Source organism: Chiloscyllium plagiosum, chromosome 29 (genome assembly GCF_004010195.1).
Source record: "Chiloscyllium plagiosum isolate BGI_BamShark_2017 chromosome 29, ASM401019v2, whole genome shotgun sequence".
Taxonomy (NCBI): domain Eukaryota; kingdom Metazoa; phylum Chordata; class Chondrichthyes; order Orectolobiformes; family Hemiscylliidae; genus Chiloscyllium; species Chiloscyllium plagiosum.
Window position 1 is genome coordinate 21,416,641 of NC_057738.1, and position 25,412 is coordinate 21,442,052.

The 25,412-nt window shown below is 42.1% G+C and overlaps 1 protein-coding gene across 1 annotated transcript in view; it reads left to right on the forward strand.

The window, feature by feature from the left end:
* Positions 1-25,412, forward strand: part of pik3r4 (phosphoinositide-3-kinase, regulatory subunit 4) — a 95,988-nt gene that overhangs the window by 49,284 nt on the left and 21,292 nt on the right. Inside the window, exons 10-12 of the mRNA XM_043719254.1 lie at positions 5,266-5,459; positions 10,250-10,475; positions 13,448-13,613. Of these exons, the coding sequence (XP_043575189.1) occupies positions 5,266-5,459; positions 10,250-10,475; positions 13,448-13,613 (586 nt within the window). The remainder of the gene's footprint in view (positions 1-5,265; positions 5,460-10,249; positions 10,476-13,447; positions 13,614-25,412) is intronic.

Sequence of the window (25,412 nt, forward strand, 5' to 3'; positions counted from 1 at the left end):
ACCCACCCTCCCATCCTGACACTTTCCCCTGCCACCGCAGGAAGTGTAAAACCTGTGCCCACACCTCCTCCCTCACCTCTATCCAAGGCCCCAAAGGAGCTTTCCACATCCATCAAAGTTTTACCTGCACATCCACTAATGTCATTTATTGTATCCGTTGCTCCCGATGCGGTCTCCTCTACATTGGGGAGACTGGACGCCTCCTAGCAGAGCGCTTTAGCGAACACCTCCGGGACACCCTCACCAATCAACCACACCACCCTGTGGCCCAACATTTCAATTCCCCCTTCCATTCTGCCGAGGACATGGACGTCCTGGGCCTCTTTCACTGCCGCTCCCTCACCACCAGACGCCTGGAGGAAGAACGCCTCATCTTCCGCCTCGGAACACTTCAACCCCAGGGCATCAATGTGGACTTCAACAGTTTCCTCATTTCCCCTTCCCCCACCTCACTCTAGTTCCAAACTTCCAGCTCAGCACTGTCGCCATGTCTTGTCCAACCTGCCTGTCTTCTTTTCCGCCTATCCACTCCACCCTCCTCCATGACCTATCACCTTGATCCCCTCCCCCACTCACCTATGTATTCCATGCTACTTTCTCCCCACCTCCACCCTCCTTTTACCAAATGGGTGGCAGTGCTGTATAGTGATCCAAAAGCAGTGGTGCTATCTAGCGGTATAAGGTCAGATAGTTTTAGTGTCGGCAGAGGCTACTGTCAAGGATGCCCTCTCTCGCCACTATTATTTACGTTGTGATCAAGCCGCTGGCGGAAGCCATTTGGATGGATCCCAATGTAACTGTCTTGGAAGTAGGGTCAGGCAGGCATAAAATTACCCTCTGTGCGGATGACATCTTTCTCTTTTTAACCAATCCAGTTACATCTGTGGGCCGCTTAATACAAGTGATTAGTCTACTTGGTTTGTTTTCAGGGTATAAAGTTAATTTCATGAAATCAGAGGCCATGTCTGTGGGGGGTGGAAAGCTGACTAGTATATCCAACTTAGGTGATGGGACCTGTTTCCTTTTCCGATGGTCATAGGAAGATTTTCTGTATTTAGACATTTTTATTACCCTGTTTTTTGATCGATTATATCAAGCCAATTATGGGCAGCTGCTAGAGAAAATCAGGCAAGACCTTTGGTGCTGGGAAGATCTTCTGATATCCTGGTTGGGCAGAATAGCTCTGGTTAAGATGAATGTTCTTCCTCGCTTATTATATCCCATGAGAATGCTCCCTTTGATGCTGCCAAGGCAAACACTGCATAGGCTTAACAGCTGGCTTGGATCTTTTATTTGGCATTATGGGCGACCTCTTATTAAGCTGGATAAATGGCAGCTTCCGCAAGAGAGGGGGGAGGTCTAGATTTTCCAGACCTTAGGAAGTACCAATTGAGTTCCTTGTTATTCTGTGTGGCTGAATGAGTCTGTCACAATCCGCGATCAGTTTGGCTAGACACTGAGGGCTCCCAGACAAATTGCCCCCTTATTAATTTGTTGTTTATGGTTACGATGAGAACTGTTATGGATCACTGTAAAAACCCGATTGTCCTAAACACAGTAAAAGCATAGAGAATGATGCGGCAGAGCGAGGGCAATTTACAAAAATCTTCCCCTTTCACTCCCATCGTGGGAATGTCGGGATTCCAGCCGGGTTCGATGGATTCTGGCTTTAAGCTCTGGAGTGCAGAGGAATCTCCTGTTTGGGAGATCTATTTGACAGGGAGGTCATGATGTCCTTCAAATAGCTGAGTCAGAAGTTTGAGCTACCTAGGAAGGATCTCTTTCGTTACTTCCAGTTAGAGACTTCGTACAAAGAAAGGCTACATTGATGGTTAATCCCAATAAATTGGACATGAAGTGGAGAGTGCTCTGGTCTACGGGTGCCCTCTCGGTTAGTGCACTCTATCACTTGTTAGGTAACAATGTTTTGAAGGGCATCGAATGGCTATATAAAACCTGGACTCAAGAATTAGGGGTGGAAATCTCCTCCGAGATGGGGGAGGATATCTGGGGAAATGTTAGAAAGATCTCGATTTGTAATAGAATCCAGGCTATTCAACTGAAGGTATTTCATAGGGCTCACCTGGCACCAGAATGGCTTGTGAAATTCAAGACAAGTGTGCTCCCAGTGTGCCCCAAGTACAAAATGGAGGTTGGTACTCTTACTCACTGCCTTTGGTCATGACACAAGATCCGCAGGTATTGGGGTGACATAACGAGTGTTTTGGTAAAGGTTTTGGGAACTGAAGTTAGGTTTGATCCGGTATCCCTTGTTTTGGGTCTCCCAAATGTTCCCTCTCTGGCTGTGCATGGGAAGAAATTCTTTAATATTCTTTCTTTTTGCGCGAGGAAGGACATTCTAATGAGCTCGGTGTCAGAGAATTTCCCAGGACTCTCAAGTTGGCGTAGGATAATCATAAACTACTCCTAAATGCACACAACCCCTAGAGTTCCTTACAAGTATGGTGCACCAGAAAACCGAGTTGTTTTACAGAACATGGCAACCCTTTTTGAATTATATTGATGTAGATACATCGGCTATATTATTCAGGGCCTTTGTTTAGCCGTGAGGACTGTGTCTGTCAGTTTGGGGGGCCCCTGGGAGGAAGAATCCTGAACAAATCCGGGCCTCCTTACTATTGCTCCCAGTGGTGGGAGCTGTGATGAGATTGCACTGAGTGCAGTAATTTAATTGAATATCATTTAAGTTACATTGTTATAACTTGGTTTATTTTTATTTTGTCTGTTTGTTTATTTTTCTTCTTTCTCCTTGGTTATTTATTGAACTGTTGTTTGTTGTAAGTTTTTTTTTGTGTGTTTCTGTAGTCTGTGGAGTAGAGTAGTAGTTTGTTTTCTATTATTGCTATTATCATACTATTTTGTACTGGTTTTGTAATTTTGTTAAAAAAAAAACAAATCTTCTTTCAATAAAAATATTTAGAAAAAAAGTAAAGTAATAAGTCAAGTATAACTCGAGGCAATTCAAACAAGCCAGTTTTAGGTACAAGTTCAGGGCTGAGTGGCTGGGCCATTTAACTCACGTGGTGGATTTTGATGTCCTGGTCTCCTGTTGTGTTCTATAGCAGATAAGTTGAAACTTTAAAATAAAACAAAGAACTTTGGATGCTGGAAATCTGAAACAAAAACAGAATTTGCTTAATAGTTCAGCAGATCTAGCAGCATTTGTGGAAAAGTTCTGAAGCAGGGTCACTGGACCCAAAATGTTAACTTTGCTTTCTCTCCACAGATGCTGAGAGACCTGCTGAGTTTTTCTAGCTTTTCTTTTGTTTTTGAATTGGAATCTATAGCTCCATCTCATGCACAGTATGTCTTGATGGTTTCCCTTGTTCAGAATTGGCTGAAGTAGCATCTTTTCATTATTACTTTTGAGCTGGCTTGAATCAAGTGTCCCTGCAGATAGAAAATGCAACGTTATAGAGAGGTAATGAGTTAGCTTTTGTCCGAGTAATTGTTGGAAATTTCCAGAAGAAACAAACTTGTCTATTCTTTGCTTGACACTATCTTCATTGGCCTATTCAATGTAGTTGAGATTATGGTGTTGGAAAAACACAGCCGGCCAGGCAGTACCCAAGGAGCAGGAGATTCTCCTGCTCTTCGGATGCTGCCTGACCTGCTGTGCTCTTTTAGCACCGCACTTTCAACTGTGATCTCCAGCATCTGCAGTCCTCCCTTTCTCCTATTTAATACAGTGGTAATTAAAACAGTCATTTTTTTTTCTTAAAGTCTTGTTTGTGACACAATCTTTTCCTTGCATTTTGTCCTCTGTCTGTATGTTGAAAAACACTGATACATATCCTTAGTTATGATGTGGAAGTGCCAGTGTAGGACTAAAGTGGACAAAATTTAAAAAAAAAACTCCACATCAGGTTATGAATCCAATAGATTTATTTGGAGGTACTAGCTTTCGGAGCGCTACACCTTCAACACGTAGCTGTGGAGCAGGATCATCTGTGTCTTATGATCCTGCTCCACACTATCTGATGAAGGAGCAGCTCTCTGAAAGCGAGTACTTTCAAATAAACCTGTTGGACTATAACCCGGTGTTGTGTGATTTTTAACTGTGTCCACAGTTGATCAGTGGATGGAGATCTACAGCAGGTACCTATAATACTTAGACACACACTTGGATGAGAGAACTTGTTTCAAAACTTCATGCATTACTTGTAACCCATTGTGCTACATTATTGGAAACATTGATGGAAGTCATTCATTAATGCATTGAAACTTTGAAATTGCTAAATCAATTTACCTTTGTTTTTGTTTGCATTGGCCATAAAATAAAAAGTAAAGTTGCTAAAAAGTTATGCAACATTGAAGTAGATGTTTTTGTAAATATGTACTGAATAATGTGGCTTAGATTACATTACAGTGTGGAAACAGGCCCTTCGGCCCAACAAGTCCACACCGACCCGCCGAAGCGCAACCCACCCATACCCCTACATTTATCCCTTACCTAACACTACGGGCAATTTAGCATGACCAATTCACCTGACCTGCACATCTTTGGACTGTGGGAGGAAACCGGAGCACCCGGAGGAAACCCACGCAGACACTGGGAGAAGGTGCAAACTCCACACAGTCAGTCGCCTGAGGCGGGAATTGAACCCGGGTCTCTGGCGCTGTGAGGCAGCAGTGTTAACCACTGTGCCACCGTGCCGCCCACAGACTATATTCACTTTTTAGAATTTGGTTTCAACAGAATTTCTGGGGTTTTAGAAACAGCACATACCTGGGGATGAGCTGCCAGCATTAATAATTATGCAAATGAGTTTAAGGATAGAACAATTTTAGCAAATAAATTGAGCAAATATCTTGACTTTCTTTTTCAAACAAGTTATTTACCATTGAGGGAGTCATCTTGATAAGATTCCATTAAGCACTTATTGATTTTTCTTTCTGTTTGAATTTTAACATTTGTAGTTGTTGATCCTGAGAAATGAGACTAGTTTGGGTTTTTAAAATGTGTAAGTATGGTCATTTGTGCCAGAGCTTATTTTAACAGGGGCAGATTGGCTTAAAGTCAGGCCCAACTTCAGTTGAAGTATAGCAGACTTTTTAAGATCACAAGTTCATTTCTCGCTTAATATATCAACATGTTGCCAACTAAATACAAAATCAAATTAAAACTCATAACAACTATATGCAGATTTTTAAGTCCATTAGTTCATATCTCATCAATAGTATTATATCAGATAATAATTACATAGCTGAACTTTACTTTTGTCTTTTGGTATTCGATTTCAGCAAGAAGACATGTGAAACAAGACTCAAATTTGAACGAAGAATGGAAGAGCATGTTTGGCTCTCTTGAACCTCCAAATATTGTTCAACCAAAAGTCCATACAGCTCCTGCTGACCAAGAAAATACCACTGGAAAGAGTCTGCGATCAGAGTCTTCTCCAGGAATGATGATCACCACTACTCCAGCTTTGCAACAGGTTAATGGAAGCTTCATTGAATTTCAAATAAATTTTCTCTTTTTGTCTGTTGTTGCTTTGCACTAGTGGGCAGCACGATGGCACAATGTTTAGCACTGCTGCCTCACAGCGCCAGAGACCTGGGTTCAATTCCCGCCTCGGGCAACTGTCTGTGTGGAGTTTGCACGTTCTCCCCGTGTCTGCGTGGGTTTCCTCCAGGTGCTCTGGTTTCCTCCCACAGTCACAAAGATGTGCAGGTTAGATGAATTGGCCATGCTAAATTGCCCGTAGTGTTGGGTGAAGGGGTAAATGTAGGGGAATGGGTCTGGGTGGGTTGCTCTTCGGAGGGTCGGTGTGGATTTGTTGGGCCGAAGGGCCTGTTTCCACACTAAATAATCTAATCTAATCTACTTATTTCCCAGTTAGCATTTGAGAACAGCACTGGCAAGGTCAGCAAAATGGGGACTGTACAAGATGTAAAATGCCAGAGCCCAAGTCTTTGGCTTGGGAGACCAAGGTCAATTCAGCACCTTTGCCTTTGGTAGCAGACCCGTACTTCTAAAGTGCCTATCTCATGCCTCACTGTAATGGTACAGAAGCACATGGTGATTCTTGGCTCTGGGAAAATGTTGTAGTCCTGAAGATTCAGTTGTTTTTGAGCGAGACCTGACAGTCCCTGGGTATCTAGACAGGCTGGCGAGGTAGTGCATCTTGCCATTTTTGCAGTCATTCCAAACTCCTCAGCAATATTAATGTCCAGATATGCAGAGGAAGTTTGGGTGTGGATGTGGGATGTATGGTGTGTGTGTTCTTGCATGCATGCAGAGGGAATCAGTTTGTGTGCTATCACATTTTAATGCCACAGATTTGCTGGGGCCATAGAGTGTATGAGAGTTGTGAAGCAAGGGGAAGATACACTTCCATTGTTCAGCAGGAGGTGGGTGTCAAAATAAAATCAAGCAGCAGGATAGGGTGGCACAGTGGTTAGCACTGCTCTCTCACAGTGCCAGAGACCCGGGTTCAATTCCCACCTCAGGCGACTGACTGTGTGGAGTTTGCACATTCTCCCCGTGTCTGCGTGGGTTTCCTCCGGGTGCTCCGGCTTCCTCCCACAGTCCAAAGATGTGCAGGTCAGGTGAATTGGTCATGCTAAATTGCCTGTAGTGTTAGGTAAGGGATAAATGTAGGGGTATGGGTGGGTTGCGCTTCGGTGGGTCGGTGTGGACTTGTTGGGCCGAAGGGCCTGTTTCCACACTGTAATGTAATCTAATCTAAAAAAAATAATGGCCAGCACAATATGTATTATTAAAAATTCGCATTTTGCAAATATGAAAATTATTTGGTTTTAAATTTTCATGCCCTAGATTTTCCAATGGGAAGATGGTCAGTGCAGCAGCATAGATTGAACTTGTGGATCAGGACCATGCAACTGACTCTGTGAAAATTGCATGGGAAGTTGAGACTTGCAGTGAGCAATTAGCTAGTGTTCTTGCAAGTCTTATCTCCAATGAAACGTGTTCATTTCCCTCCCTTTCCTGTGAATTAGGGGATAAAAGAAAAGTGAAAGTATCATGGGACTTCAGATCTGGTCCAGGACTGTATTGACAGAGTCTGTGGTCCAAAGCAGCTGTTATAGTCTCCAAACTCCCAACCTCAAAATCCCATACCATGACCCCATTCAGGGTAGTGACCCATATTTTGTGAACTGTTGCCCTAGCCCATCCCACATGCCGCCTGGTTGTGTTACAATGACTGTGTAAAACTATTGGAAGCTATGAATAGCAAGCATTCAAATTGTAAACAATTGTAAATAACATTGTTATGACCCAGACACTTGGCAAATGCTGTTGCAATCTGATTAGGAACCAGTAACTTCATTTTTATGTAAAGCAGGTGAAGTTTGAAATCCCAGGTATATGAGATTTCACAGATTTGAACAAACAAACTAAACCTTACTATGCAAAGTTAGAAAAGTTACACCATCTACATATATATCAAGAATTAACATGAGGTAAATGAGTTAAGATTTCTCAGCAACAGACCCATATGGGCCTGATACTGTTGGTCCCCAAATCTCATTAAAAGTTTGTTTCCTTTACAAAGAATCCCAATTCTTCACTTCAAAGGTCTGCTCTTGAAATTCCCTCGAAGCCACTCTGTCATGGTTTGCCTGAATGACTGCTCATGTCTTACAATTCAGTTTCTTTCCCCAAGACTTTCCATGAGATCCGAGAACACAGCACAGTATTTACTCACAGGCGCAATTCAAACTGTTTCACACCAAGCTACTTTTGAACTGCCTTAGGTTTCACTGAACTTCAGTCTTTCTCTGCAAATACTGCTTGCAAATTAATTTTGCCCCCACTTTCAGATTTCAAATGGATTCTGGGACTTGAATGATCTCTCAGTTTCTTGAGATTACTGCAGCGCTTCGGCTATTTATCTCACTTTTAATTCATTGCCAGTGACCTTCCAAAGCTGTCTGAGCTCTCTAGACCTCTCCTCAGTCCTCACTACTTGGATCCTGCTAGCTATAGCATCTCAACTGCTTGGAGCCTCTTCTCCCTGCTTTCATCCACTACCTGGTGCCATAGTATACCTGTTATCACTGCCACAGGACCCATGATCAGGATTTCTACCACCAGTGCAGGGGTATACTGATGACTTTGCAATTGCCATTAACAAACCCAGAGCAGCAGGCTGTCCATTCGAATGAATGAATGATTTTATCATTACATGTATCTCACAGTGAGAAATACAATAAAATACACTGAAAAATTTTCATTTATTGCCCTAATACTGTACCATTTGTTAGTTTAAGAATAAGGGAAAAATGAAAAGATATAGCTTACAGAGAAGTTCATCTACACTCAACTTATGAGCCAGGTCAGAACTAGCGCCACCTCACCAGTCGAAGTAACCAATCCTCAGGTGCCATCTTTCGCAGCTGGGCTGATTCATCTCTGCCATCGCCTATACCAGACCCACAAATGTCTGAGTCTCTTGCTGCAGCCCACCTTGTTAATGTTACCGTGATGCCCTTCTGCCACAACTTTGATGCTGCCAGCACCAGACCCAACCAATGACGAAGTTGCTGATTCACAGGAGCCATCCTTTGTCATTGGGCATACATTGCCGACATCACCTCAGGGCTCCTTCTCTTCCCCCGTGCTGGGCTGTCCTCCATCACGAATTTGCATTGAGATATCTCTCCACCGCCAATGGTGTCTGGACTCTTCACAATAACTAAGTCATGTAAAAGAGAAAAGAAAGAGAAAAAAAATCAAGAATAAAAAGAAATGAGAAGCGGATAATAGCCTGTTTGCATGCTTGAGATGCCTAGTATGTAGAAGAAAATGGATTCTTGATGTCCACATTGATGAGCGACCCATCAATAAGCTGGGAAATTGTATGAAGCGAGTGATTAGGATTTGAAGCACTATACCTGATAGGTTGTTGGATGTGATTCAATGGTATTGTTCAGAAGGCAAGTAGATAAATATTTATTGGAATAAAATGTAGATATAGGGGAAAATAATAAGGGAATGATAATAGTGGAGTTGCTCTTTAATGATTTGATAAATACTTTGATGAGCTGGATAGATTCCAGTTTGATGTTATTTCATAATTGTTGTGAGTTTTTTTTTTAAATGAAGTCTTTGTACACACCTACACGCACCTAAAAGTGCACACAGCCTCTAACCTGAAAGTTGGTCGTGCAGCAGTCCGTCAATGCTTCCCTGGACTAGCATCATGGATATTTTGCTCATGTCTGAAGTGGGACTTGAAGCAAGACCCACCACTCTGATGAGAATACTGTCTAGCTGATTCATGATGATCAGAATCAGTTGTGAACTAATTGGAAAAATAGATGAGTCACCTTTAGAAAGAAGTACCAGCTGTATCTGCTTTAACATTTTAATTTATCATATGTAGAATTTATTGCTTGGCTTGGGCTAAACTGCAGTACAGAAAATAGTTCATCCCCGACCACAGGAAAAGGTTTTCCACTTGACATCCCTTTCTGTAAAGTGTCCTAAAACTTGAACCTTGAGATTTATACTTATCAATAATTGTGACAGGAGAAAAATGTTGCAGTTCTTGATGAACCTCATTTTGTCACTTGGAGAATTTGCTTATATTCATAGTCAAGCCTGCTTTTATTTACTTCTAACACATTTAATGTTCTTATAGAAAAATTGGAGCAGAATTTGCTGTTCAAATGACAGCAAGGTGAAGTGTGTTAACTTCAGACAAGGACTAGATGCAGAATTAAATGTGAATATCCAAACCTTTGTTACCTAAATTTGTTAGCTTTGCAAAACAGGCATATAGCTCTTGGCCTCCCCATAGAATTGCCCAATAGACATATCACAGAAAGATATTGTCATTACAAGTGCAAGTACCTTGTTATTGATGTGATAAGTGTTGATTACATTTCAACCAGTCTTGTGCTGAAAATGTTACAAATGTTGAGTAAGTCTTGAACTGGTGTTAAAGATTTCAAATGAGCTGTGTAAAAGTAGAAAAATAAATTCTTTTTTTCTTTCCATTAAGTGTGATTCATGCTTGAATAATTTTGCAGATTTTGTCAAGGAAGCAAAAAAAGTGAATGTTTTACAAGGAGGATGAATGTTGTGATGTAGGTCTGTTGGCTGCAGGATGGACAAGTTGGACCAAACTTGTTCTGTTTCTCTGATTTATATGTTCTGTGTAGGCTGACAATGTCATTGATTTTGATTTTAATGTTCCGTAATTATTTAATGCTGATAAATTCAAGCTCCTTTTATAATTATCATTCCTTTTTGAAGGTATCTGAAGGGACCGGGGTACTAACAAGGAAGACAACTTCCTCTTTGTCAGTTCTGCAAACAGGAAATGTCCTAGTATTGCCTCCCACTTACCAGAGACGCATTACTACATGTGCTACTGAGCTCCAGCATTTGATTCAACAGAGACGAGAACAGTGCAATGCTGAACGAATGGCAAAACAGTTGATGGAAAGTGCTGAATGGGAAAGCAAACCACCACCACCAGGTACACAAAGTCAATAGGTTAATTAGAGTTAAATCAATTTCACTTTAATTTCTTTATTTATTAGCACATCATACAAATATGATCATTACATATGGTAAAAATTAAAAGTTTATGGGTGATAGCTAGTCAATTTTTCTATTAGTGTTGGAATACACTTATTCGAGCTTGTCAAAGTCATAATCCTGTTAACTAGGAAATCCACTTCCAGTATTTAAGCTTTTATCATGTGGATTGAAAGCTAAAGCACCAACAGGAATTCCCCAAAATAGGCTAACATTTTAAAAGTCTAAATTCTGCCTCTAACCCACCCACTTCCAATATTAACGTGGCTAGGATAAGTATAGGTCACCAGGATGCAAATTGATTTGTACACAAGTTGTCTTCCAATGTGTGCCAATGTAAAGCAGCTGTAGAGAAGACGTTTGTATGTCAGTTGTTTAAAATTATATCCTTGTGTGGGATTGCATTCGAAAGTACAAGTTTTCATAAATCAGACATTTGTAAATTGGGGACCCACTGTGTGGGTAACCAACCGATCTGAAGGAGAGGTTTGGCTTTGTTTATTGATCAAGGTTTTGCAGTCAGCATGAAGTCTTGGGCATTAATTTTCCATCTTTCCTGAAATTATTTTAAATATTGCACCAAGTGGAGAGAATCCCCAGGCGTCCAGGAATGTTGAAGTCATGAAACAGATCAAACAGACAATTATATGGAAGAACTTTCACCAATGGTATGCCAAGAGGATAAAAGTAGTTTTTTTTTATAATTTTACAGATTTCAACCCCTCCCCCCCAAAAAAAAATTGTCAAAATATGTACATGGGGTTAAGGAAGCATAAATAGCTGAAGTAACACAAACATTTTCAATTTTCTTAATATGTAAATATTTTGTAATCATATGGAGGCAACTAGCATGCCAGGATTATAAAATTAGTGTTTTATGGTCAGAAAGATTGTTCAGCAGTTAGGCATAAATTTTGCAAGAATTTTAACAATGAAACTAATGGAATAAAAGTGGAAGTTCATGCCAGTAGTGTTTAATTGATTGCAGTCTGCTGGAATTTCCAACCGTGCACCCAATGGTAATGAGTCAAACTGTTGACAGCAATTTTCATGTTTAAAAGGTATTTTAAAATGCAGAAGTTGCTGTCGTTTTAGAGGACTGAGGTGGTAAACTCTAATTGTTTCATTCACTACTATTGAATAAAATCTAGGTCCCACAAGTTTAACTAACATTTTTAAATGTAACCTTGATTGACTTTTTTGTGACCTTGGGAAACAGTAGATAAAGGAAAGCCAGGAATGCTAGGTTCAGAATACAAGAGCATTTTCACTTGTCAGCTTAATTTGCTTCCAATTAACCTGCTTCAGTTATTCCCTGTAATTGGATATCCCTTGACCTCTTTTTCCCTTCTCCAAGTCAATACTTTCAATCTCCATCTCAAGTCTGATAACTCTGCCCTCATGTGCACATGAACACATTCCCAAGTACATACCCACTCCAGCCTAGTTGAAGTTATTGCCTCTGATCTCCCATATTGACTGGCTGTAATCTTTTACTGACTAGGAGAAAGTCAGGACTGCAGGTGCTGGAGACTCAGTCAAAAATATGCTTTATCTGAAGGATCAGAAAGCATTCATGGAATAGCAGGAATGGAAGTACAATGGAAGTTCGATTATCTGAACGTGATGGGCGGGCACTATTTTGTTTGGATAATCAATTATTCGGAATATCGATTAAATGCCTTTCCTCTGGGGCTCGGAGTTTTAAAGTCTCCTCCTCGTTCAGGAGCCTACAACAGCATAGCACGCAGACACCGCCACCCCCCCCCCACCATCCAACACCACCCCACAACCTGGTCCAACCACGCCTCCAAAACCCCTTCCAACCTGCCCCCAATCCCGCCCCCTAAACCTCTTCCAACCCCATAGGGTACACCCCTATGTAGAACTCCAGGGAAAGTGTGGAGAGAGAGAGAGGGGTGGGAGGTCAGTCATTTGGAGACCGTGCCTGTTTAATCACTGTCAACAAAAGTCACGATCACTGCTGGAAACACGTCTTTGATGTAATGTTTCTATCAAGACCTCAAGATCTCCTTCTGATGATCCGATTTTTGGATAAGTGGCATTCAGATAAACCAGTTTCCTCTGTATATCCTTCCTATTAAGTGGTAAAGGCAGAAAATGCAGTGTATCCCAACCTTAATAAAGCTATTTTAGCAGCAAACTTTTTTCTAAATGTAAAAGCAGACAGAAAGCTATTCTAGAAAATATTTCTTCTCCAATCAATAAATATAAAACTGTTTAATAAAAATAGCTGGAGCTTGATTTTTTATGCTTTATTGCCATTACAGTATGTTGCTAGATACTCTTAGATACTCATTAGAACACGAACATTTATTGCAGATGCCTAAAGGTTGATATGCTAGTGAGGGGGGGGAACGTTACAGAATTAAATTACTTAAATCACCACAAAATTACAATGTGGATAACGAACATCACGCTAACATAGTTTCTGTTTTTTTTTAAATTATATTTTTGAATTGCGGAATTTTATGCCATAAATTGTGCCTATTACTGTCTGTTCTGTTAGTTGAAGAGTAAGTCAAAACTATTCCAACTTTCTACTGTTATCTTCATCTGGTTAAATATTTGTAGGTTTTTTCATGAAATGATGCAGAAGTCTTTGCCTCAATTATAGTCTAGTTAATAATTTTATTAAATTGTGGGAGAGCTTGTGCTTATAATAGCGTATGCATATTGAATTAGGCTGACCAATTTGTAATTGGTTTTTACTTGATAAGCCTAGTATTACATATCAAGGATCGCTTTCATATGGTTAAGTTTGTAATTTGTATTGGACATTCACAAGGATGTAGCTATTACCAGAATACGTGTGTGCTTGGAGAGAAAAACAAGATCCTAGAATTGTGATTTTCTATGCTCTCATGAGAAGTTTCACTGTCCATCTAGGGTGGCACCCCAAAGGGCTTCTAGTTGCACATCTTCATGAGCATAAGTCAGCAGTAAACCGAATCCGAGTGTCTGATGAACATTCAATTTTTGCTACTTGTTCAAATGATGGCACTGTGAAGATATGGGACAGTCAGAAGATGGAGGGAAAGACAACAACTACCAGGTATGAATGTATTTCTCTGCATGCTTTTTTTAAAATTAAACTATGTGAACAAGGAACATGAATGAAAAGGATAGTACAAGTCTAAGTTCAGTTTGGATTCATGACCAGCAGAATTGCTACTGGATGCTAGTTTTGTTTTGAGACAAATGATAAAAAAATATTAGGAAGGCCCTTGTAACATTCAGAAACAAAACCAAAACACATTACTGGATAAACTGAGCAGTTCTGGCAGCATCTTCGGAGAGAAAGCAGAATTCATGTTTTGTGTCAGTGGCTCTCCTTCAGAACATGGTGGCACAGTGGTTAGCACTGCTGCCTCACAGCGCCAGAGACCCGGGTTCAATTCCCGCCTCAGGTGACTGACTGTGTGGAGTTTGCACATTCTCCCCGTGTCGCCTTGGGTTTCCTGCGGGTGCTCCGGTTTCCTCCCACAATCCAAAGATGTGTGGGTCAGGTAAATTAGCCATGCTAAATTGCCTGTAGTGTTAGGTAAGGGGTAAATGTAGGGGTATGGGTGGGTTGCGGATGGGTGTGGACTTGTTGGGCCGAAGGGACTGTTTCCACACTGTAAATAATCTAAACTAAACATGCTGCCAGACCTGCTGAGTTTTTCCAGCAATTTCTGTTTTGGTTTTGTTTCTGATTTCCAGCATCTGCAGCTCCTTAGTTTTTTTTTTAAATCAAGATTATGTTCATTGACCTAGAAAAGAACTGTGACTTGGGTGTTTAGATATGAGGTCTGGGATTGTGGTAGAATTTGTGGAGTCCCTGAAAAATATTACTTGTACAACATACTATAACAGGATATGAACAAGAATGCCAGATAAGAGCAAGAAGTAATGTCAAGTGAGACTTCAGAATCCAAAGCTGGATTGCACCAGCATTGATATTGAACCTTTTCTTGATTGTCATGGATGTTATAACTTAACAAATGACACAGCAAGTACCATAATTAATGATGTTTGCAGATTACATGGAGCTATGTGATGTTCAAGTAACATGACTGAGGAACTGGAGAAAAACATTGGAAGACCGGTCATGAAGATTAGGAGGCCCAAAGAGCTGGATTGTCAAATTAAGCCTAGTGAAAAAGAGTAAAGCGAATAGCCTAAAAATTAAGGCCAAACTATTCAGGAGTCATGCTATGAAGCACTTGTACATACAATGGGTGGCAAAGGTTTGGGACTCTTCCACAAATGGCAGTTGATGTTAGCTCAGTTGTTCATTTTAAATCTGAGATTAACTTCTGCTGAGCAGAGTATTAAGGGACATGGACCAAAGTCAGGTATATGGAGTTAGGCCACATGTCGGCCATGAATTCACTGAATGGCAAAACAGGCTTGAGGGGCTGAATGGCTTACTTCTGAGTTTCTAATGTGTAAAGATTATAAGTGAAGACTTGGAGCAAATGATTAATTTCAAATACCTGCAAACATTGGTGGCTGAAGATGGAAGAATATAAATTAAGATATGGGTTATTCCTAGTTGGTGTAATTAGAGGAAGTGCATTGGAGTGCTATATGATAGAAAATTATCCCTGAACTAAAACGAAGAACCTACAAGATAGTTGAAAGACCAGCTGTTGTAATCAATTGAGGAGCTGTCTATTGGTTTCTCTTTACTTTGCACTTCTTGTTTGACAGATTTTATAAAAGGGCATATTGATAAATATAGTGAGTGTTTAACAGTTTACATGCTGTGACCATAAAAGCCAGAAGTCACACAACACCAGGTTATAGTCCAACAGGTTTATTTGAAATTACAAGTTTTCGGAGCGCTGTTCCTTTGTCAGGTGAAGGGGCAGCATTCTGAAAGCTTGTGATTTCAAATAAACCTGTTCGACTATAACCTGGTGTTGTGATTTCTGACCTTGTCCACCTTCGTCCAACACTGACACCTCTACGTTGTGACCATAAAAGGCATGATAAGACAGGTTTTCTTGTATTTTTAAAAGGGAGTAGTTTTTTTTTATGGTACTTAACAAAACATCAGTAAAATATTTTAAAATGACCCTCTAACTTTCACACATTTTATATTACTATTTCATCATTACTCATTAAAATCCCAGTGAGCTGGAATTACATTTGCAGGCACAATTTTTGTGCCAAAAACAGGAAACTACAGTGGTTGCAACCAGAGTAGATTGTTTTCCCCAAGTTCTGGTGAGTTCTCCTGCAGGAACAAGCAAAGTTTTGGCAAAACTGCTTACAGTGGTTTGGGTGAAGGCTGACCATGCTGAGTAGCGAGTAACATTAAACCTTATAGTCAAAGTTCAAGCCTCTGCAATTAATAGTTTACAGTATCTGAGATGAAGGCTGTCTGGGCATACTGGTTTGTGGTATTGACACAGTGACACTGGCTTATTTGAGTGGGGCAGGTATGCATGATTTAATTCAAAAAGGGAATCAACTTTAAAAAGGGCAACAAATAAAATTTGAGGTGCAACATAGAAGGGGGAATCAACACAAAACATTAAGAAAAAGGTGACATGGCTGCAAAGGAAAGGAAGGATGTCAACTTGATTGATCCCATGTAATGGAAGGTCTTACCACTGTGATGGAAGGGGTATGTTGATAGTTGAGCTCCACGACTCTGAGTTTCGCCATTAGTATAAATGTTTTGATTCAGTCATTGAGATGGCCAGTTATTTCCCTTTTTGTTTTGCTGCTACCAGAATAAAAGAAACTTTACCAGATTATTTTAGTTAACTCAAAGCTGGTTTGATGTTATAAAACCATAGTCTCTTCCAAAGCCAAATATTCCCTCATAATTAAAGAATAATTAATTCCCATCGTTTATCTCCCTATAGGGTGCATTTCTGTAGTGTAGTGGTTATCGCATTTTGCCTAACACGTGAAAGGTTCCTGGTTCGGAACCAGGCAGAAACAGCCTTGTTCCCCATGGCAGTCTCGTAGATTGACATGAGCGGAGCTTTCTTATGGGTGGCATGGTGGCTCAGTGGTTAGCACTGCTGCCTCACAGCACCAGGGTCCCAGGTTCGATTCCAACCTCTGGTGACTGCCTGTGTGGAGTTTGCACGTTCTCCCAGTGTCTACATGGGTTTCCTCTGGGTGCTCCGGTTTCCTCCCACAGTCTGAAGATGTGCAGTTCAGGTGAATTGGCCATGTTAAATTGCCCATAGTGTTAGATGCATTAGTCAGAAGGTCGTGTGGAGTTGTTGGGCCAAAGGGCCTGTTTCCCCACTGTAGGGAATCTTATCTAATCTAAAAGCTTTGCTTGATTGTTTTTCTAAAGTCACTTGATTTTCCTGTAATGAACCATACTGCTTTTGAAAAGCAGAAAAGATGGAATAAGATGATATTGCATCGAGATGGACCTTAGGACATTTGTCACCCTATTCTGCTGCACTTCTCACCATAGCCCACATTGTTCAAATCCCTATAAGTTTCCACCTCCTGATTTTTGAGGATCTGTGAAAATTCACATATGTACTTAAATACGAGAGCTATCTTTTTTAACTGATCCTGCTTTAAGGTTGCTTCATACATTTTCAAGGATGAGAGAGAAGAGGAAATTTTGCTTGCTGCATATTTTGGAGGTCTTCTCCTTTTATTGATAAACCAAAGGGTTCTTGTAAAATGAAACCAACTTCAGAAGTGTTGTCAGACAACCTTCAGTGTGGAGGTCACATATCTTCCAAACCAAGTTTTTCCACTAATTAAAACAATTAAAACTCACACTTTATCTATCTAAATAATGTCATTTCAAAACTTTATAAATGGATGTTAATCCAGAATGTCCAAATACAGAGGAACCTTTGCTTATTTGGCATTCGGTTATCCGAATATCAGATTATCTGGCAAGATCGCAAGGTCCCGATGCTTGGCTAAACTATGTTATCGAGCATTCGATTATCCAGAATTTGAGTAACTGAATGAAATACTCCCTGCCCATGTTCTTCGGATAATCAGGGTTCCTCTGTAGTTTCATATTCCAGTTCCTCCTTTTAAATGTAAATATGTAATCCCAAAAAAACCTCATCATTGATACTTGTCACAGGTAGAGCCTGTTCTCCAGCAATCCTCAGAATGTTAAAGAACTTGGATATTTCTTCCTCTTCCAGCTCCTCCAGTGGATGTGTGGTTCTACACAAGTGGAAGGTGTGATTGAATGCCTTGATGGTGCTTCCTGTGAGGGTCCTGGCTATTCCTCCTCAGGGATGTAATCTTGAACTCTTCCTGTTCTAGCCCTAGATTATGAGCAGGATCTGAAGGCTGCGGAGAAAAAAACACAAAGATTCATTAGTCACAAGATACCACCTTTATCCATGGTTTTATGAAGATTTTGTTCTTGTATAGCTGGGAGTAGCTGCTTGGAGGAGTTCTCACTGCAGAAACCTAATTTCCCCATCTCCACATGCATACTCATCTCACTCTCCTGTATTTTGGCAGGTGCTCCTCAAGTGTTGTCAGCACCCTAATTTTTCACTGATGCACGCACGTACACGCATGCACATGCATCCCTTCCCTCGTATTCTCTCTCACACTCGTTGTGTAAGAGACATTAAAAGACATTAGCTTGGGTATGTGAGCAAGTTGCTTGCATTGATAGAAACAGATAGTGATGTGAATCCCTTATGTTGTGATTGTTGCTGTGGCATGCATGCTACACACCACAAGCTCAGCAATACCCCAGCCCTGCATGAGGTAGAGAAGGCTGTCCACTAGTTTAAGGACAGCAAGGCTGCTGGAACAGACGTTATCCCCATTGAAGCATTGATGTGCGGAAGCAAAGAACTCTTGCTGCAGCTATATGGCCTTGTCTACCTTATCTAGAAGTGGGAGAGCATCCCAGGAGAGCTTCAAGAGGTCATAGTCAGAGCATTTTCAAGGGCACAAGTCCAACTGTGGTAACTTCAGGGGAATCGCCCTACTATTGACTGTTGGGGGAAGGTCATCACCAAGGTCCTCTTCAACCTGTCCCTCCCTGTGGTTGAGGAACTCCTCCTGGAATTGCAGTGTGGCTTCCAGTCCTGGAGGGGCACAATAGACAGGATTTTCACTGTGCGACAGGTGCAGGAGAAATGTAGAGAAAATAACCTCCTCCTGTATATGACCTTGGGCATTTGACACAGTCAATCAGAAAGCATTATAGAGCATTCTCCTCTGCTTTGGTTACACCATAAAGTTTGTCACAATCCCTCACCTGCTCCATAATGCAATGGAAGCCATGGTAATGACAAATGGCGCCTGCACAGACCCATACCCTGTCTGGACTGGTGTTGAGCAGGATTGCGTTGCCCCATCACTGTTCTCGATCTACCTCGTTGCAACACTTCACCTCACTGCCAACAAGTTCCCCACTTGAGTGGAGCTAACTTGCAGAACCTGCAGGCAATTAATCAGCATCTACCACTTTAAGGTAAAGCCAAAGTCATCCCAACCAGTGTCATTGAGCTGCAGTATGCAGTTGATGCTTGTGTGTGTGCTATCTGAGGATGTACTCTAGACCATCGTCAGCACATTTGCTGAGGCATATGAGGGCATGGGTCTTGACCTGAATATCTGCAAGAAAAAGGTTCTCCACCAAACTGGCCAGGCATGAAGTGAGTCCTCCAATCATTAAGATTGACAGGGAAGCCTTTGAGAACATTTACCATTTTCAATACCTCAGAAGTGTTCTGACTGCTAAAGCAGCTATTGATGAAGAGATCCAGCTCTGCCTCCAGTGTTCTTCAGGTGGCCAAATGCTGCGGTAGCAAAGGGTGTTCAAGGACAACATCAGATTTGACACCAATATCATGGTTTACAGAGCGGTGGTATTTCCCGCTCTCCTATATGGTTGTGGGATGTGTACTGTCTACAGCAAACACCTCAAAGTGCTGGAGCAGTGCCTGCAATGCTATCTGCGCAAGATCCTGTGAATCTGTTGAGAAGAAAGATGCACCTACACCGCAGCGTCCTTGACCAGACCAACATCCCCAGCATCGAGGCACTGACCACCATGTCATCCATATGACCAACAAGAGACTCTCCAAGAGGTGCTCTGCTCAGAGCTCTGAAACAGCAGGTGAGTCTAAGGTGGACAGAGGAAGTGCTTCAGCGATTCCCTCAAGGCCTCACTGGTGAAGTGTGGCTTTCCCAGAGACACCTGGGAATCACTGGCCCAAGACTGTCCAAAGTGGAGAAGGAGCCTACTGGAAGACGTCGAGCATCTCGAGACTTGCTGTTGGGAAAGAGCAGAAGCTAGCTGAGAACAGCAAACTGAGCCTGCTGCCACACTAATGTCCCACCCACTCCTTATTGCAACCATCTTTTGTCCCAAGAGGTAATAAAGTCTGTGGTAGCAGCATTAGTCTGTACAGCCACCTCAGGACTCTCCCCGAGAGTTGAAGAGAGTCATTCTCATCTGCAAGGGACTGCCAATGAATGCTGCTGTGCAGCACTTCGTGAGAAGACTGTGGTAATAGATTCTGAGTGAAAAGGTGGTTGAGTACAGTGAAATATCTAAAGATAATGGAAATCAATAAAGCTTTATATATGCATCTCATATTTATCAGATGCTCCTCCTAAAGCTAGCTTTTGTGGTGGTGTCCTTGTTCCTTACAAACCTTTGGTGAGAAGCTGTGATGTATAGTTTTCTCTAGTTCTATTTAGATGCCAGTGAGCTGGTGGTGCACAAGTTGCTGAGTGTTGTATATCCTTTTTCTATTTTAATTACAATCCCTGACAGATGCTAAAGAGGAGACAGCATCTCTGGTGCAAGTGGTACTCCTGGATAGATGCAATTCATTGATTGTACATGAGTTGTGTGATGGAGATGCCTGACAGCCTGTCTTATATATGGTATTCCTTTGCCGTGACTAGCTTATGATACTAACTTTTACTCATAAGGACATGAAGTATTTAGTAGACAGTGACAGGCTGCAAGAGATTATTTATTCCCTTGCAGCACTGCATCCAAACTACCGGGGTGATTCAGCTTGCCTCTGGTTCATTTCCCTTGGAAAGTGGACATCCCTGTATTCAGAAACTCCCTCCATCAGTACCTCCTCAGAAGGTGTTACTAAATCATGACCCTACATTTTGCCAGCTTTGTCGCATGTTGAGTGGAGTGTAGAGTGATGAGGAAAGCTTGGTCAATGCTTCTGTGTTTTCAATATGGAAGGAGATAGCATCCTTGTTACACAGACTGTTACAAAAATCAGGGAGGAGTTTCACTATGTTACTGGACTTGTGAAATGAAGATGGTAGTGTTGTGGAGAAAATATAGAGAACAACCAGGAGATGCAGAGAGTTCTTCAAGAAGTAGGTCTTTTATTTGCAAACAAAAAACCGTGACACTGAGAAAGCAGATTCTCGAATGCCCACAAACCTCGGGGTCCGTGGATTTTTATATCTTTTTCTTATCATGTTTCTGTTAGCTTATTAGCATGTCTAATTATATTAATCAAAGTACCTCACTCTAGCTACACAATAAACCAGTGATGTTAGTCCCCATTATCTCTTTAGTTGTACATTCTACTTAATGTTATTCTAATGTCATGGTTAGATATTTATTGCTAACTGTGCTACAGTGATCTTCAATTCCAGACTAACCTGTCATGATAGATATTTAGCTATTCCATCTGTTACAATAGTCTCCTATCTCAAGCTGACTCTACTGACTATTAATTAGATATTTTAATGTCATGTCCCAAATATTTATTGTCCCAATCCTGTCATAATAATACTTAACAGAGAAACTTGCTTTATTATTTGTGTTTATCTCATCTCGCCATATTGACCTTTTCAGCCTTAACCTTACTCTGCTAATTGGTGTAAGAATGTTCCACTATGGGTTATTCCATCCTGCCTTCCACAGAACAGATTGCCAGAGGTCTTCATGCTTTAACCCTTCCCATGCTTTCATGTTGTGTATTTTCCATATTCCATCCCCCCCCCCCGAGACCTACTGGTCTCACCCAGAGAAAGAAGACAATAAGCTCAGCCACTCTTGTGCCCAACACAAACAATATAGGTCCCAACACAGAATAATAACTTTCGGAGTCTTCTTCCTCCATTGGAGGGTTCTTCCTCCATTCCTGGGGTCCCTTGGGCCAAAAACCTCTCCTCCAATAACCTGAACAGGAAAAAAGACCCAAGATCCCTCACAATCTAGGATCCGCACATTCTTCAGAAGTATCATCGACGTCCACACGTGGATCTATTCCTTGCACTGTGGCGGTTGTTAGATCATCATAATAGAGTGGTGGGGTTCCATCAGAGGAGTAAGCACTTCCTGGGGTAGTTGAAATGACCACACGTTGCCGTGTAGTGACGTGAACTAAAAAGGATTTAATAAAAGGTAAAGAACAACAAAAGACGAAGGCAACAACAAGCAAAACCGCACCTACAATAAGGCCAATCTTGACAAACCATGCTCCCCAAGACCCTAATATATTATTCAGCCAATCAAAAGCCTGATGACCAAACCCCGTATTGTCTTTTAGCTCCCGTCTTAGATTCTTTAGTTTTTCCAATGCTTTAGTAAAAGATCCCCCAGGGCTAGTGTTGTTAGATATAAAGGTACAGCAATGTTCCCCAAACATTACACAAACCCTGCTTTTTTTCTGCCAGTATCCAATCTGAGGCCTGTCTGTTTTGCCATGTAATTTTAGTAGTAGCAGTAGCATCGAATTGTTCTCTCAAGACCACAAGGGTTTAATCAGTATAATTGATAAATCTCTGCTGGTTGTAATAAATGTAATTAATCCATTCAGCATTCTTGCTAACCTTTATCCCTGGGATGAGAGCCTCCCAGCCCGCAGCAATCTCATTGCGGGCCTTAAAGTCATTAGGAATACCTCTTGGCTGTCCTATGCTATCAATCTGAATTGTTGGATCAGGAATGTACCGTCACTTATTTCAGTGCAAAGCTGGCTATGATGTAGCGTCAAGCTGCGTGTGTGGCAATATAACTACCTCGTGTAGGAGCATTACACAGGCACAGCTGCCAGTCCAGTCAGCGGGCAGCATCAGATGCAACCGTCCTTTCTTTCCACACAGCCACCAAGTATCTGTCAGTGGGGCGCGTTGAGAATTTGAAACAGCCCCAAATGTGGTGTCCACCTCTAACTCAATCGTATTCCTGCAAAGACCTTTAAAACCGCCTACTGGCGTGGAGCCATTTCGCTTAAAGCATTCAAAACTCAACCCTTCCCGTATCCTGGGAATGTGTAATTAGTCTTAATGGTAGCCACACCACCGTTGGGGTTGCTGCCTGCCCACATCATTCTGCTGATAGAACGTATAGGCCTGAAGTAGGAGGCACCAAAACGGGCAATGGGATTGCCTGTAAGTTGATGAATCATCTGGGTTAAGAGGTCGGCTATGAACGCCATTGAGTACAGGTGGTCGAGTTATAGGGCATAGAGACAATGTAGTATGAGGGGGGGTTACCTCAGTACACAAGAAACAGTCCTGTCTAGCCTTCATTGTGGCTGTATAAGTTTGCCCATTGATACCAGTGATTGTCACAGGCGCCTACCCATGTGAGGGCAGCGTTACCAGTCCAGGTATTCCAAGTTAATGGTCTCCAAGTCTGAGTATGCAGGCCTGGCATCAGAGACGGGGGGGTTACCCCAACTCTCCAGATATCACAAGGTGTGCAGTCCAGGTAGCTGTGCAGTCCAACCTTGCCTCAAATCTATTTTCCAGGAGGAGAAAGTGAGGACTGCAGATGCTGGAGATCAGAGCTGAAAAATGTGTTGCTGGAAAAGCGCTGCAGGTCAGGCAGCATCCAAGGAGCAGGAGAATTGACGTTTCGGGCATAAGCCCTTCTTCAGGAATGAGGCTCATTCTTCAGCTCATTCCTGAAGAAGGGCTCATGCCCGAAACGTCGATTCTCCTGCTCCTTGGATGCTGCCTGACCTGCTGCGCTTTTCCAGCAACACATTTTCAGCCGTGGTCTTGCTTTGGTCAACATCGTCAACACTTCTGCTTCCCACATCCCCCAAATGTCTTGAATATCACTTGCTATATCCCCTATCCAATAAACATTAACATCTTTAACTTCTTGCATCACTAATTGTGTATTGGCATTTTCTATGACTAAGCCCTGCTGTATGCACTCCAATCCTACCTCTAAGTGTAGTAAAGCATCCCTACCTAACAAGTTAACTGGTGTCTCTTTAGACAATAATATTGGCAGAGCTATCTCCCTACCTTCCATTTCTAATCTTACTGGAGCTGTAAATCAGGTTAACTGTGAATTCCCTGAGAACCCTACAGTTTTAACAAATTTACCTTGACATGGGAAGGTGAGAGGCATACTGCGGCTGTACACAAGTGTATGTAGCTCCAGTATCTATCATCACCAGTGTCTGCTGCCCTTCTATATTAACTTATATTACTGGTTCTTGATCAGCCTCCCATGCTACGACAGGGTAGTGCCCCTTGCCACCCAAGTGCTCAGGGCATCCCTAACACATCCCATACGGGTTAACAGGTCCTGCTGGGCCTATAGGTGTCTGGGAAGTGGTCACTGGGGATTCCCGCCGTCCAGGCCCGCTGTAGGGCAGAGGGGGCCCGGTCCAATAAGGGCAATTCCTCCTAAAGTGGCCTGGTTGATGGCATCTCCAGCACATCATTTCTGGGCCCCCCTGACCTCGATTATTTAGTTCCCCAGTCATACGTCCCTGTCCTTGGGGACTGCAGTTCTGTTTTGGCTGTTGTTTAAATCTGCCCCGCCCCGGATACGTCACCTGCGGGAAAGCTTCTCTTCAAAACCTCCATTGCTGACATGGGACTTTCTGGCCCTTGTCTGGCTACCTGGACCCCCCTTGCGCCGGCTCTTGATTCACACCAGTGTTGATTACTGTGTCGGTTCTTAATTTTTAATTTACGCCAGCTTCCTTTGCACTTCCTCCTGCTGTTCAGACAGTTTCTTTTGTCTTTTCGTAACCTTTCAACTGCATGAGCTACATGATCTCTAAATTCCTGGTGGCTCATTGATCATGTCAGACCCACCACCACTTCCGGTCTTGACCTGACTCGGGAGGGCATTGCCTCAATGATGGAATTTCAGAACATTGTGGTCAGCAACTGATTAGTCTCTATGTCTTGCTCTGTTTCCAGCCTCCACTTCTTTAATTGTTTCTCCAAACAAGCAGCCAGGTTTTCACTTTCTCCCAGTAGATCCCCTCTCAGAGCCTGGGGGTCCATTTTGGGTGGATAACAGTCTCTTAAGGCCTGCCATACATTCTGTCTCACTCGATTAAACCCGACCCCGTCAATCATTGGATTGCCTGCCACATTTTTCAAACGGGCTCGGACCATTGTTTCCTTTAACTTCGGGAGCCCTACCAACCTCACCAGCCTTCAAGTCTCCTATCGCCAGCAATCGCCCTGTGGTTTAATCTTCAAAAGCCCTGATCCACTTTCCCGCTCCCTCATGTAAACTGGGCAGCGCATTCTTCAGCCCTTCCAAATCCTGAGTTCCCCAAGGAATGTATTGTGGGTTTCTCCCCTCTTTTATAAGGAGCAGTAGCATCCTTCGTGTTGGCCCTTTTTCCCTTTATTGACACGACTTCTCAATAAATCCCCCTCTGTCTCTGAGTCCGATGCTATTTCTAATTCCTCCCATTCTTTAGGTACTGGGGCCTTTTTCTTTCCTTGTCTCTCATCATCCCTTTCTGCTTGCTCTGCGTCACTTTCACTGCTTTTCTCTTGAGCCCTTCTTTCGTATTGCAATGAGTATTCCTCAGTTGTTTTTTGTTCCCTTAGCCCACAAAGCACACTAATCTCGTGTTTCAGCTTTTCTTGCTTTCATTGTATAGCTTCTGTTTGCTCCTGCCTG